The sequence below is a fragment of the Trachemys scripta genome, chromosome 3, assembly GCF_013100865.1.
Source record: "Trachemys scripta elegans isolate TJP31775 chromosome 3, CAS_Tse_1.0, whole genome shotgun sequence".
Lineage (NCBI taxonomy): Eukaryota > Metazoa > Chordata > Testudines > Emydidae > Trachemys > Trachemys scripta.
In genome coordinates, this window is record NC_048300.1 from 73331065 (window position 1) to 73346475 (window position 15411).

Genomic DNA, 15411 nt, shown 5'->3' on the forward strand with positions numbered 1-15411 from the left:
AGAGGTAAGGGATTGACTCTGTACACAAATTTGCAGAGGGACAATAAGGTTAAGGTCTGTTATTTCTCACCTCTGTTTATTTATTTATTTTATTTTAAAACATTTTTGGTGTTAACAAGCATGTTATCTCTGGAGACACAAATCCACCGTTTGAGAACTGCAAAACTAAGCATCGCCGATGGTATCTTCTAGACTTAGCACTGAGTCCCATTGAGTAGACAGAAAGATTAACCTAAATAGTCTATACAGAAGCCCCTGGAACCTCATAAAATTGGGTTCCTAATCCATGAACTATTGGAACTCATTTACAAAACTTTTCTTAAACATTATTGTCTCCTACTATGGAATTAGAATTTATAATACCTACTCAGTGATAGTTTTTTTTTTTTTTCTCAAGCATTTTATCAAAAAAATCTGATTTAAATTAAAAAAAAAAACTATTTTTTTTTTTTAAATCGTTGATTTTTATCCACCCTGACTGGAGAGGACTGAGAAGGAACATGATAACAGTTTTCAAGTACATAAAAGATTGTTACAAGGAGGAGGGAGAAAAATTGTTCATAACCTCTGAGGGTAGGACAAGAAGCAATTGGCTTATAAATTGCAGCAAGGGCAGTTTAGGTTGGGCATTAGGAAAAACTTTCTAACTGTCAGGGTAGTTAAGCATTGGAGTGAAGTGCAATGGGAGGTTGTGGAATTTCCGTCATTGGAGATTTTTAAAAGCAGGTTAAACAAATGGATGGTCTCAATAATACTTAGCCCTGCCTTGAGTATAAGGGACTGGACAGGAAGACCTCTCGAGGTCCCTTCCAGTCTTATGATTCAAACAAGTGCTCCCACATTCGCTATCCTCTGCATATATTTCTGTTGTAATTGGTGCCTAACTTCTATAGTAATTCTCTGTGCAGAACCTGTTTCTCTTGGTTGTTGGCAGATATCCTAAAGCCTTAGACTTGGTACTGGAAGAGCATCTGAAAGATGTTACAGATCAGAATGAGCAAGATCTTTTCCACCAATTTATCTCTCTCTCATTGAGTGGCAGTAAATATCAGGTAGGTAAAGGCCCAATTTCTGGACCTAAATCAACTCTGGTATGCTGCCTTGAAGTCAGCAGTATTATACCGGGGTGTATCTGTCCTTCCTTGTCTCAAATCAATCACAATACAAGAAAAAAAAATTAAAGTATTGTTGTGCTTGAACAAAACTGATAATGTCTACAGTTATCAACTGTAAAAAGCAACTTGAATAAATGTCTATTAGCTTATATTGTGCTGCTTTGGTCATGAAGTTCTGCTATGTTGTGACAAGGTCATGTGCCCCAGTGTTACTTTGGGACACTGTCAATGTCTTGCAAGCTGGATAGAACTGTCAAAATTAGAAAAGGTGGAAGCGCAGCAACCACCATTCTAATCAAGGAAGATTGTGAAGACATTTTTTGTAGTGTTATCGTGTTGCTTTTTACTCTTTTCAAAGGCTGATACTCAGTGACCAGAGGAATTTAGTGACTCCAAGTTTCTTAGCATGCTGTCTCCAAAGGGTAACAGAGCCTGGGCATATCACATATCCGTGCACAGCAAAATCATTTGTACTCCACACTTTTTTTTGTCAAGAAAACTTTAATGTGTGGGTTTTGTGTGTGTGTGTGTGTGTTTTTAACATTCTTATAGCTACATTTCTTCATATTCAAAGCTGGTTACCTCCAAATCAAACATGCAAACTGGCAAAGATTATGGGCCATTAAAAGAAGTGTTTGAGACACTTTAGGCGAATTCAAGAAAAACAGGACTGCATAAATAGCACAGATTCTATAAATGGGTGGCCAATTGATAAAATCCTGGTATGTAAAATTAGGACATAGGACTCTGTTCAAGCAACTTCAGGGTTGCTGAGATAAGCTGCAGGCATCTGGTCTATTCAAGTTACCTTCTTAGCTGTCTCTATATGGGTTCTGGTAGTCTGGTGTTCGGTCACTGGAGTTTTCTCAAAACCCTTAGATAAGTGCAGTGTGTTTCTAGGACAAAAAAGTGTGGGTGCTTCCTTACCTTGGCAGAGTGAGAATTTTAGGGCTTGTTTACACATGGAGTTATTCAACCATAGGTATTTCAATTTAAATTCACACCATACCTTAATCTGAATTAACTTTCTCATGTAGAAATGCCCTCAGGGTATAATTTTAAAAATACAGTAAGTCCATACACAGGGCAATTGTACTGTGTTATTCTGAAATTGACATTTTACAATCAGAAATATACGATTTCTGTTCTGGATCAGTAGTTACTGGGGATTTTTTTCTTAGCTTATGTATTAATAACAAAGTTTAATTCATTAATTTTCAACATACATTGAGTAAGTGTGCAATGTACATTTCAGTTTCTGGCAAACTCGGATACCTCTCTGGTGCTTAGCCTGAATCATCCACAGCCAGCAGTCAGGGTCTTGGCTGTTCAGTATTTGAAGGAGATCATTGAAGCATCAAAGGTTGGTACCTCTGAGTCTCTCATTTAAGTAACTTAATTGATGTCTTATCTTCAGAAGTTATAGAAACTTTTACTGAAGACAAGACAAACATCACACTAAAATATGACACCTACATTATCCTTAATGTTGTTTTCAATCAGTTCAGTTGTTGTTTCTTTAAACTTGGATCCTGTCATCCAGAGTCTTTAATTAAACAGGGTTTAATTCCTGTTTATGAAGCTGCTTGTAGTCCCCCAATGGAGTCTGATACTTCTGTTTGTTTCTTCCATTGGTATTAGCAGTTAGTTTCTCCCTAACTGAGGTTTCTATTCTCCTGTACTTGAGTTGATATGTCATGAAAGTTATACTGCCAGGAAGGCTTTGGAAACTAATGGTCCTTAACCGCTTTTCCCTCTTTGTTCAGGAGGGCTTTGACAAGTCCTTCATAGAAGAAGCCATTTTTGCACGACTTATGGATGACAACGTGGAGGTTGTTATGACTGCTCTCAGTGCCTTGGAGGTAAGTCAGTATTTCTTGATAGGTCAGGTGAGATTTTAGCTATTTCTCTATATTCAGAAGCGGTCTGGAATTAATGCTTTATATTAATTGTGCCTTCACCTCCCTGACCTCTCTGGCATTGATGAGAATTTGTGTGTAGCTCTGTCCTGTTAATAAGACAGAGAAGCAAAAATCTAGCAGACTATTCCTTACTTCACAATTTTTTCTCTTTTCGGAGATTATACTAAATCCAGTGTACTATGTTGATCTGGTCACTAGAACATATTTTAATCCAGAGTTCTGCTCATCCTATAAAATACTCTGTCCATTTTATACAAATAAATAAGAGGAGCCTTCAGCCCCCTGCCCAGAAAAGCTCTAGGTGCTAGGAAAAGACATCTGTGTCAAAGTTTTTCGGTCTTGGTGTAGGGATAAGCATGCATTATTCGTTTTGTTTTGTTTTTTAACACGGTTGATTGCAGCCATACTTACTAAAGTCTTGCCTAGTATTTCTACATCAGGCAATACTATGTGTTGTGGGGGAAGAGATCATTACATAAACTACTTTTAATTATTACATATATTAGTATTTCTGGTAGGATTTTTCCTTGTGACACTTGTAGAGTTGTTGATTTTAAGAAATGGTATACCAATGACCACAAAGAGATATGAGCAGAGCACATGAATGATCAGAAATAAAATGTTTTGTTAGCATGTGTTGGGTTTTCTTTTTATTTGCATGTAACAAATACTACATAGAGGAAAAATAATCCTTACTTCATTATGAAACATTCTGGTTGTTTTAAAATCAGTGCATTTTCCATCCAGCTGTGCATTCAGACCATATTCTTGATGGATCTAGCAAACCAGAGCATACTACACGTTACTGTAATTTTCTTTTTCCTTATAATAAACGTACTATCTGACCAACATAAGTTCACTTATCACCTTTTAATTTTTCTACTTAATATGATCAGTGATGCATTTGCTATCATAGTTTTGTAGATTATCTTATCTTGTATATTGGTAATTTCATTTTTGCATCTGTTGATTTGTTTGTAGATTTTCAAGGGACAAATCAGTCCAGAAATAACTGTTTCAAGTCTGTTGACTCTATTTCAAAGAGTTGATCTTTCAAAAGACGGGAAGTGGTATGTGCCTGTGTTTCTTCTGTCTTCCCCTTTCTCCTCCCCAACCTTTTAATATTAATGGGTGGAGCCTGGGTTGTGGGGTGGTTGTTGTGGGTGGTGTGTGTCATATCTTAACTTTGAATTCCTTTAGTTGTGGTAATTTTATATTGAGTCTTGAGAGAGATTTGAAATTACTTGATGACATTTTTTGTGAATTTCATTTACTCTGGCTTGCTATTCAAACTCTAATTTGAATCAATAGGAAGTTGACAACAATTTGGAGAAATGTTATTGGTGATGTAATCAAGTGGTGCTCCTTCAACTTTGTTTTTTTTCCGTTCTAGGTATAAGGTTCTTGAGGGAGCAATACACATTTTATTCAAAGAAGAGATTCTGAATGAGAAGGAAGAGCTATTAAATCGAGTAGTAATGCAGTTGCTACCATTTATGGTAATCACTAATAATAATTCAAAATCCGCAGAATGGAAAATGGCAGTTTGTCTATCAGAATCTGGCCTCTGCTCCCTACATCCTTTGTTGAAGGGCTGGCCAGAAGGTAAGCTATTAAAAACAAATGGTTTGGGGAAAAAAAGAAAAATTATTGGACATTAGAACTTGATGCTTATAGAGAGCTGGCCACCACTAAGAAGTTATCACCCCTAATGTGTGATTAAAAGTCTTGGAAAGTGGGTTATCTATTCAGACATCAAACGCTTGTGACTTATTTATTTATTTACTCAAATTAAGAGAAATACTTTGATATGAAGTGAGATTTTTGTTTGTTTGTTTAACATTTATAATTGTAACTGATATGAGGAGTCTTTTTGGGAGGACTTTGATTTGCTGTTTTGAGGCCAAGTCATCTGGACTTTAATGTGGCAAAATTCCAGTTGAACTCAAGTTTAAAAGGGCCTTTCAACAATAGAGGAAACAGTGGAATGGGGTGGCTGACATGTTGAGTAGTGGGATCTTTTTTAATTTTGAAAGAATAACCTCTTAGAATAAACTCTTCTGATGTACAAAGAGGAGAGGGAATAAGCAAGGGAGGTCAAGAAGCGATGCACATGGAAAGCATCAGTATTTTGAGAGCTTAGTAAAGAAAAGCAAGAATGTTGGTGATAAGAATTAACTGCTTAAAGTGTTCAAATATTTCTAAATATTGTCAAGCTGTCAGTATTTTCACTTGTGATTCATGTATCCACCTTTTCTGTTTTATGGAAATAGCTTTTGAAAAAGTGATAAAATCCATCAAGTCTGCAGATTTGGTTGGTGTGGCAAACCAGAAAATGATTCTGCTGTTTTCTGATAACATAACTTCAGGGGATCCTTCCTTAATGTTACAGATGGTATGTGCACAATTAAAATACATGGTAGTCCAAATTTCTATACTTACTTACAGATGATTGCTATAGCAGACAGAATGAGATTCATGGGAGCTTGAAATATGCTGTTTGTTACATTTTACAGCATTATCCAGCTGCTGATACAATATATTTATGGCATAGTCACAAATGTAATGATCAGAATAAATTTAATGCCCATTAACTCTCTCATAATAAGGAAAACCTTGAACACAACACACAGAGTACTATATTTAGGTGCCTTATTAGTGTAACCATAGCAAAACTGTTTTGTGGGCATTATATTCCCCCAAACAATTTGCCAATCAGAGAACAAATATGTAATGAGTTTGGAGGTCTCTGCCCAGTTTGGACAGACAGATGTCCATGGACAAATGTTCACATTGCCTATTGCGATGACGTTTTCTGTATTGATTGGTACCCTTGTTGGAGGAGAGGCCAATGACTGAATTGGCCATAGAGACTGAACTCTATCCTCTTACCAATGGAGGTGTTAATATCAGGTCATAATTAAGGTATGTTGATAAGGAAGTATGGGAAAGCTCAGAACTTCTTCTGCCTGTGCTGTGACATTGCTGGAGCAAGGACATAAAAAGAACATATTGTGACGTCTCTTATGCTGTTGTGGGTTTTTGATGTGTTTTTTTTTTTTTTTTTTTAATAGGTGGAAGATCTGATACATGTAGCTGAAAATGAATCTGACAGCGTGAGGCAGAAAGTAATTGCTCACGTAATCAGCTTTGTGCTTGTCCAGTCCTGCTGTAAATCACAAATGGAAGAAAGTTATTGGTCATTGGCTCTCAGAATCTTCAGACTTCTGGAGGGAAAAATAAGAAAACTCGAAGGCAGTCATTCTACAGAGGTAAGAATTAAGTAATTTTGTAGCTGATACTCTTTTTTGTGAGGGTAAGGTCTTTTTCATAAGTGGAGTAGCAAGATCAGCAACCTTGGGATGGACAGAAAAATCTTGTCTCTGTTCCTTTAAAGAAATACCCTTGTCAGCATTTTCTTAAGGCTAGTATTAAGACTTTTAAGTTTCTTTTTGTAGTCATTGAAGTGAATGCACCAATAGAATTAAGGAATTGTTGTGTTTTACAATGATTGTTACTATGCTATAAACTCTTTCTAAAAAATAGAAAATTAAAGTTTGAATTACCAATATTAGTTGTCTGCCAGCTTGTGGAAGGAAGAGAAGTGTAAATAATTGAGCACAGACATACCTGTAAGGTCTGATTTAACTGTATTCCAAAATAAGCATCCAAAACAATATATAAAAAGTTTTTCCTGAAAATAAAGGCAATTAATGAGGAAAGGAAGCATAAAACAAACATAAAATCTGTTTGTTTAGAAAATAAAGCTGGTCATTTTTAACAAATGGGAGCCCTGTTCCTTGGGAAGAGAGCAAGGCAATTAATAGCATTCAAGGGACACTGTCAACTTGAAATATACAGTTGCAAAAAGACAAAGAAATAAAAGTAATTTTAATCCCTCACCTGCTTCTGAGTTTCCTGTGTCAGTGTTTTGGTTTTCTAAATAACATTTTCCTATTCTTTTAAAAAGCGTTTTTTTCCTCTCTCCCACATAAGACCCACACAAGAAGGGACAATTGGCCCTGATCTTGCAAACGCTCATGCGTAAGTCCCATTGAACTCAATGTGTCTACTCAAGTACATAAAGTTTGTTGTGTATATGAGTATTCGGAGGAAATTGCCTGAGTGTATAGTGAAACTGTACACAAAATGCTATTAATTGCACATAACAAACTTCTAAAAAACTGGAGAAATTTGTTCTTTTTATTAGTATTATTTTGTGTACTGCTTGTAACAGTAGTAATAATACAATAGAAGGTACAGATTTTCAGCCAGATACTTTTCTGTGGCGATACTCCTTTTAACAGACGTGAAGTCTGCCATTGGAAAACAAAGTACTAGTAAACTTCACATAGAGAAAATAATCTTGTGACTTTTTGTTTTTGTAATTTGCTGGCGTTTTAACTCTGCAGTCAGCAGCAGTCCCTTGTTTAGATAACCAGGTGATCGGGTCAGTTCAGGCTTTCAGCATTCCTCATTAGCAGCTGTTAGCTGATTACCTGCTGGAGTTAGGAAGGAATTTTTTTCCCTTTTTTGTAAAGTGTTGTACCTTTTGGTACTTTATTTTATTTCCCTGAAGACATTTAGTTACAGGCAACTGCTTAAGACAGGATCCCAAATTTTATTTGTGTGTTCTTGGAAATGGTATTAGAACTGCAGAAGAGACTCTGTTATCAATAGAATTCATTTTTATGGCACTTGCTGCTATTTTAATGTAACTTCTGGCTGATTTTTTAGTATGGAACAGAGAATTGTGGCTCCAAATGCAAAAGCCTGCTTGCTCTTTCCCTACTCTAATTAGTTAATTTCTGTAGTGGTCTGATAATATCAAGTGCTATGCATAAGTGCTACAGTAAGTATGATCATGAAAATAAGGACAGGTACACACAGGTAGGAAGGCATTTTGTAATAACCTATAGAGTTGTGTGGGTGTGCATATAAGTTATGTTTTCATTCTCAGGCGCTTCCTGCAAAATGGCCTATCGAGTCAATGCCTGGGGGCTTGGTGTCAGTCGAGTTGTTGAATAAATACATAGAAAAGCTCAACGTTGGTCAGGCTGTTGATGTAGAAGATTCAGCCATGCTCATGCTTCTGTTGAAAAGCTTTGTTAGTGGCCTGAAGCCTCCCGTATCCTTTCTGAAAGGTAAGCTTCAGAACTCAAACCGCGAACCTTCACGGACCACAGGAAGAAAAAATTATGTCCTACGTTTTCCCCCCCCCCCCCTTTAAATTTCCTTTCTCTAGACTTGAAAACAGCCACGTTTCTTAGATTCTTGAGCTGCAAAGTTGTTGGGGGGAATCGTTTCAGGGGTATGGCTACACTGCTGGCTTGGGTTTGGGCTGCAGAGCTATAAAATTGCAGTGTAGACCAGTGGTTAATATGTGGAGATATACCCAGCTCATAGAACTGGAAGTGACCCTGAAAGGTCATCGAGTCCAGCCCCCTGCCTTCACTAGCAGGACCAAGTACTGATTTTGCCCCAGATCCCTAAGTGGCCCCGCTCAAGGATTGAACTCACAAACCTGGGTTTAGCAGGCCAATGCTCAAACCACTGAGCTATGGTTCTCAAACTAGGGCCGCCGCTTGTTCAGGGAAAGTCCCTGGCAGGCCGGGCCAGTTTGTTTACCTGCCGCGTCTGCAGGTTCGGCCAATTGCGGCTCCCACTGGCCGCAGTTCGCTGCTCCAAGCCAATGGGGGCCACTGGAAGCAGCGCGGGCTGAGGGATGTGCTGGCCGCCACTTCCCGCAGCCCCCATTGGCCTGGAGCGGCGAATCGTGGCCAGTGGGAGCCGCAATCGGCCGAACCTGCGGACACAGCAGGTAAACAGACTGGCCTGGCCTGCCAGGGGCTTTCCCTGAACAAGCGGCGGCCCTAGTTTGAGAACCACTGGTATAGACTATCGGGCTTTCAGCTGGAGCCCAGGCTTTGAGACCCTGCAAAGGGGGAGGCTCTGGGAGCCCAGGCTCGAGCCTAAGTCCAAATGTTAACACTGCAATTTTACTGCCCCTCAAGCCTGAGTCAGCTGACATGGCATGGTCATGGCCATGGCCATGGCTTGGATCCTTTTTCACATGGTGGACATACCCTGAAGGTACTTTATACAAATAATGATGGGGTTTTTGTCTTTCTCCACCCTGCTGTGCCAATAGATGAAACCTGGTGGAATCCTGAAAGTTTGAATGAAAACAGCAGAGAGTATTTACGCCTGTTGTTGGGGCTGTTTGACATCCTTGTCAGTGGAGCCAGTGAAGGAGCTGATGCTCTTCAGTTCAGAGCACTGCTGAGTCTTTTGTTCAAGGTATTTTTTTTGTGTGTGTGTTTTTGTTCTTAATGAATATTCTGAATTGTTTCTTTATTAACTTGTTTTGAACCACTACATAATTTTTAAAGAAAGCTGAGAACAGTTCCAAGGGATCCTGCTTAAATATTTATTTGCTTCATGGTAACATCTGAGTGAGAATGGAAGACTGTTTAAGCACTAAGCAATGCATTTCTGAAAAAGGTTTGGTTGTGGGTTGCCAGAAGTCCATTACTATTTCTAAATATGATCTAAGAGTAAATATTGTATAGCGCAATTCCCGTAATTTAACATAGCTTTTTGTGCACTAGTCTTCATTGATATACAGCAGAAAGCATTTAATAAACATCTATAATGGTTTAAAATTTGGTATCAAGGTCTTTTTACAGAAGATTTCATTATATGGACAGTGTTTTTATAACGATTATGATTGCCTGAATGGAGAAATGTTTTAACACTGCAAGGCAGACCTGGTTCAAACAGAGAAAAGTAGATGTGCTTAACTATATCCAGTTGTATAGCTAGCTAAGTAGATTTCATGGGTTATGTTAGTTGTTTGGTTTACCATATAACATAAGAATTATGTATTGTGTTCAGGGGGGAAATGACCTGGGGGCTTATCTGCAGGGTGTGAGTGGGGTGCCGGGGCCTGGCTGCAGGGAGCAAATCTCTTGGGCCAGGCAGCCCCTATTTTCTTCCCTGGCTGCAGGGTGTCCTGTGAGCCAGCAGGTGCCAGGACCAGACAGGGTGTGCTTAGTGGCCAGTCCGCATGGAAGGAGCCCAGGACTGGGTGGAATCAGGTATGGGGCTGCCCAAACAGTGGAGCCCCCCATGAGGATCAGGAGCCAGGCACAGGTAGTGGAGAGGTGGGGATGAGACAGGCTCTGTGGGGGGGTCACTGCCTGATCCCCTGGCCTCCCGCATTTCCTCAGTTGCCCCTATCTTCTGCCCAGCTCCCTTCTGCTCCCTACCAGGGCTTCCCCCTGCCCAGCTCCTCTTTTCCACTGGGACTCAGCTTCCCCAGAGCCCCCTACCTCCACATACATCTTTTGCAGTGACCTCTGCTACTTAGCAGGTAACCTAGTCTCCCTCCTTAGTAGAATTCTGGTTGCGCCCCTGAGGATGGTGCCAAAGTGTCTTTCAGTACTTTACTCTCAAAACAGCTGTTTGGGGTAGGGGCTGTGTTTGTTCAACACTTAGGTTTGAGGCCCCACTGCACTAATTGGGGCCTTGGGCACCACAATGCTAGTATTAAATAATAATTATAAGTTAAAACAGATCATTAAATGACAACCACAAATCAAACTGAAAAGCTAAGGTTCCAGTTTGTATTAAAAATACAAGAGCTTCAGAAATCCTTGTGTCAAATGACATTGAATTCCATAGTCCCTGAAAGAAAAAAGGGTGGTGGGGGGAAGACTTGACCCTTGGAGTCTTCAGTTGAAGTAAAATTATAGAAAGCTCTCTGGATGTCATAAAGAATTCTGCATGCAGCAAGGGGTTAACGGCTGCCCCAAAAGAGGACAGAGTCCTCAAACAAGATGTTGGCTTTATATTATGCCCAACACTTTTAGTCTCAATCTAAATGAAATGGGTGTTTCTGTAAATACCTTTTCAAGCTATAATAGCAAGAGAAAAAGGACTTTGCATAAAAGAACGTAAAGATGCACAGGACAAAGGAGTAACAAATATATTTAACTTTTTATTTTAAAGGTACATTTAGAAGATTCAGAGGATCTGTTCAAATTCCTTTCAGTTTTATGGACCTATAACTATAACCTCTCAAATCAGCTAAACTACACAGTGAATGCGATGCTACAGACTCAAGCTTTGTATATAGGGTGTGCAATGCTTACATCGCAGGCTGCCCAAAAGAAGAAACAGCTGGTATCAGCCTCCTCCCCAGGTACTGGGAAACTGTATACTTCTGGCTTGCTAAGGCTTAGTCACATGTTAATAAAAAGTAATATCTGTGCTCTAGAACAAGTGTTAAACATTCATTTTCTTGTCATATGTTATTTCTGTCTGCATTATGAATGCTACATTTCTTGTTGAAACCATACATCTGAATTTCCTAACGTTTTGTCTTTGTCAAATCGTAACCATAACAGAGTTGTTTTGGTAGGTAACACTTGTGCATGCAATTGTCAAATAACCATGCTTTTGAAATTTATGTCTGAGAAATCACACTGTGTTTTATGTAGAGCATAACAAATTTTAAACAAGAAAAGGATGCTATATAGGCTTTAGTAGTAAAACTTAAGTCCTTCATTTTTAAACAAATACAAAAATATAAGCATCTTGGTGCTGAAATTTATGGCCAGATTTCCACATGGCTCATATTAAAAATAGTTACTGTATATCCCTCAAGATTTTTAAGGAAAAGAGCAGGCCCTTTAAATACAAAGGAATCTGTTGGTGCTGCTGTAGATGATAATGTAAGAATTCTAAGAATGCTCACTGTAAACAATTTTTTTTCCATTTTCATTTTTTAGTGGTAATATCTTTGCTGATTAACTTGGGGAGTCCCGTGAGTGAAGTGCGAAGGGCTGCTCTTAATTGTCTTCATTCCCTGAGTGGGATAAAGGAGTCTCCATTTCATCCCATTCTTCATAATCTGGTACAAAAAGCAGAGGAGATCATAACTGATCCCATCTATGTGACCCAGGTAAGATTTTTGTTGAGGTGCATGTGAGTGAAATAAATTTTCAGGGACCTATTTGGAATTCCAACTTCTCTATTGGTTAGTGGAGATCATGTTACAGACAAGGTGCTTGTCTATTCTCTCCTACCCCTATTGGTTTAGGAGACCACTCACTCTGCTTTCTTGAGTGGGAAGGAAAGGGCCATAATGGCATTTGAGAAAGTGGAACGTCTGGGGTTGGGGAAGGAGTATCAGAATATTTGCCAGGAAAACCAGAATGCAAAAGAAATTACAGTGGAGCTCACTTAAATACTTGAGGACTGAATAAATTTGTTTAAGCCACTATTCATATAGTGAAAAATTAAATGCGACTTGAAAGTCAGCATGTGTGTCTATAACAGAATTATGTAATTTGCAGATAATTTGTATTTCAAAACATCCTAACTTTTAAGATTTTTTTTAAGAGATCCTCTATTGAATAAATAGCCACATTTTCATGGATAATAATTACTAATAAAACTAGATGTGGAAGGCAGGGCACCGAGGCTATTGTTGAGAGAGTTAGCATTATTGAAAAAGTTGGGTGTTCTAGTCCTGTGTCATTTTCCCTTGGAATCCCAGGCAATTTCTGCTGGGACGTTGGGGAGGAAAGACAGGCCACAAGCCACCCACCCTCTTCTCCAAAGACTGTTCCCTTTCTCCAGAGTTTGCTCTTGCTTGGAGGAATAAGGCCCAGGAACTTGTCTGTTTTTCCCTGGAGAGAAGCTTGTAAAGGGAAAAATAGACATTGAAGCCTCTTCCCACAGTTAGCCCCACGGATGAGAAGGATTGCAGAGAAAGGCAATCCCAACAATTTAAAAAACGCATATTGATTCTACATTATTCTTTCAAGCAGTGAATGGGCTGTTTTGCTAATGTCCTCTGAACCAGCCAGATTTTGTATAGAGCAATAGATTCATAAAAGCTTCTATTTGTACAGTACACAAATTATTTGTATGTGGAATGTTCATACATCTGTCATGTAAAATGGTGTTTATTTCTGACTGAAAGAAAAAAATCAAACTAACTTAAGAAGGACTTAAAAATGAATAATATATTACATTTACTCACGTCTGCCTCACATTGCATTCACTTTCAAATATTACAGCTTTCTGGGGGCCTTTAACTTCTGTGGCAAGGACTTGTTTTTCACACTTTTTTTTTTTTTTTTTTTTTTTTATTTTTTTGTAAATCAACTAGAGTTTGGGAAGCTTGTTTGAGGAGCTGCAGACACAAAGTAAACAGAAATCCCAGCAGAAGAAGCTGTTAGAAGCTTTGGAACACATACTCAATTGTGTACAAGCCCCTGGTTGTCCATCATATGTTGCAAGAAGCTTGATGAAGATTCTTCAGCAGGTCAACGGTGAGGTGCGTGTGGGCTTTCTGGTTTCTGAATTTATTTTATGGATAGGATGTAAGGTTTGTTGGGGTTTTTTGTTTTAATGATGGAAGTGTCTCGAAATGTACAGAACTCAAAAGATGCAGCTTTATTTAGCAAGAGTAACTTTGAGTTACTGCCAATTAATTTTGTAGTACTTTTGGTAGACGTTCGGATGATACTTTAGGTAACTTGCTATGCAAAGGTTACACATCTGCAAAATATAACTCAAAGATTATCACAAACATTTCCATGCCCCAGCCATGAACTTTTTTCTATTGTAGGACACTGCACTAGAGTCCTTAGGCAAATTTAAAGTCCTGCTGACTCTGGAACAAGGTCTCAAGAACATTTTTCTAGAAGGATTTCACCGAGAGCTATAATGTAATAACAAATGCGCTGTGCATGTTCAATATTTTAAAAATAGATTTATTTTGTGTGTATTTAACTCCCTTTTAAGCAGTATGTTCAGAATTCCCTTCTCTGTACTGCTGCAGAATGCATTAGTTCATTGCGTTAAAACCATGGATGGCGATAGATATGATGTGAGCTTTAATACAGTATAACAGGTTATCCTATTTAAAAGGATTGTGAATGGCATACTGAATGATTGCCATTGTTGCCAGAAATTTAGGGTTTGTCAGAGCTGTAGTAATCATAACTACTCTGAAAATCCAAGCATAGATTTATGCCATGGTGTTATCCATGTCACTCCCAGGATATTAGAGACACGAGGTGGGTGAAGTAAGTCTTTTATTTCAAGTTTACACAGAGCTCTTCTTCAGGTCCGTAAGAAGAAGAGCTCTGTGTAAGCTCAAAAGCTTCTCTCTTGCACCAACAGACGCTATTGTCTCACCCACCTAATATCCTGGGACCAACACAGCTACAACAGTACTGCATAAATCCAGTCTTTCTGTTCAGTCCAAGATTTTTAGTGTCTAGCATAACTCATTCATAACTTTGCTAGACACTGGATATATGGCTTATTACAACAATCTATAACCCTCTAACAGCCCTGTCTCCCAGCTGTCTTTACCTCCCTTCCTTTTCCCCCTGTTACTGGAGGGGTATTAATGGGCAAAGTCCCCTGCAATGCCAAGTTCACCATGGAAGGCGCATCCTAGAGGTAAGGACATGCCCTGACACTTTTTATTATACTTACATAACGCACAGTGTGATGTCAGTGATCGATATTGCATTAAAAATGAAACTGCTCTTCTGAAAGTTTGTTAAAGCAACAGTTGATTTAAAAAAAAACAAAAAACAACCTCTTATAAATGTTCTTCACTTGTAGATGATACTGTCTCACCTGTTGCCTGCAATAGACAGATTGCTGGAGAAAATGCTAAAGGAACCTGAGACAGTATTGAAAGATGAAGTTGTTCTTCTGCATCTCATCCTGGGGAAATACAGTGAACATTCAGCTGCCCTCTTATGCAAGGATCAGCAGAGTCTGGATTTGTTCATCAGAAGTCTGCACGTTGCAAAGGAGCTTTACAAAGGAATTCCAACTTTCCAGATCACAGCACTTGGGCAGGTATGTGTTTCTGAACAAAGTTCTTTTTCATATTTTTTTTTTTTAAATTCAGATAGCAGATGTGAGTGTTGATGAGTGAATTTAAAAGGACTCTTTCAACGTTAGAAGGCCCTAAATTCTGAATGAAACTCTTTTACATACTAGTTTCCCAGATCCATGTAGCTCTTTTGAAGTGTTTTCCAAACGGATACCTCAAAGCTCTTTGTCTTTAAAATGTTGAAAAGTAAAAGTGTTTTTTCCCTTTTTATTTTTTTGTTTTTAATAAGGTAAGTAGCCAGGGTTGCTGCTGCTGCTCCATTTTATTTACTTTTCACCAGCTACTGTAGCAGTTTTACCTCAAATTTTTTTGTTTTTCAAGAAACAAAAAGAAAATATGTAATATCAAGAAATAGTAATAAGACAAGTGAGAAATATCTTTGCTTGGAATAGAAATCAATTGTTTCTTTCAAATATTGTATTACAGTCACAAAAGTGGG

The 15411-nt window shown here is 38.5% G+C and overlaps 1 protein-coding gene across 2 annotated transcripts in view; it reads left to right on the forward strand.

The window, feature by feature from the left end:
* The window catches only part of HEATR1 (HEAT repeat containing 1), a 54335-nt gene that overhangs the window by 12927 nt on the left and 25997 nt on the right, over nt 1-15411 (forward strand). For both annotated transcript variants that reach the window (XM_034765053.1, XM_034765054.1), the window contains exons 11-23: nt 935-1052; nt 2371-2478; nt 2882-2977; nt 4019-4107; nt 4431-4642; nt 5311-5432; nt 6112-6309; nt 7998-8181; nt 9189-9337; nt 11051-11243; nt 11833-12005; nt 13221-13388; nt 14693-14935. In XM_034765053.1, the coding sequence (XP_034620944.1) occupies nt 935-1052; nt 2371-2478; nt 2882-2977; nt 4019-4107; nt 4431-4642; nt 5311-5432; nt 6112-6309; nt 7998-8181; nt 9189-9337; nt 11051-11243; nt 11833-12005; nt 13221-13388; nt 14693-14935 (2053 nt within the window). The remainder of the gene's footprint in view (nt 1-934; nt 1053-2370; nt 2479-2881; nt 2978-4018; nt 4108-4430; nt 4643-5310; nt 5433-6111; nt 6310-7997; nt 8182-9188; nt 9338-11050; nt 11244-11832; nt 12006-13220; nt 13389-14692; nt 14936-15411) is intronic.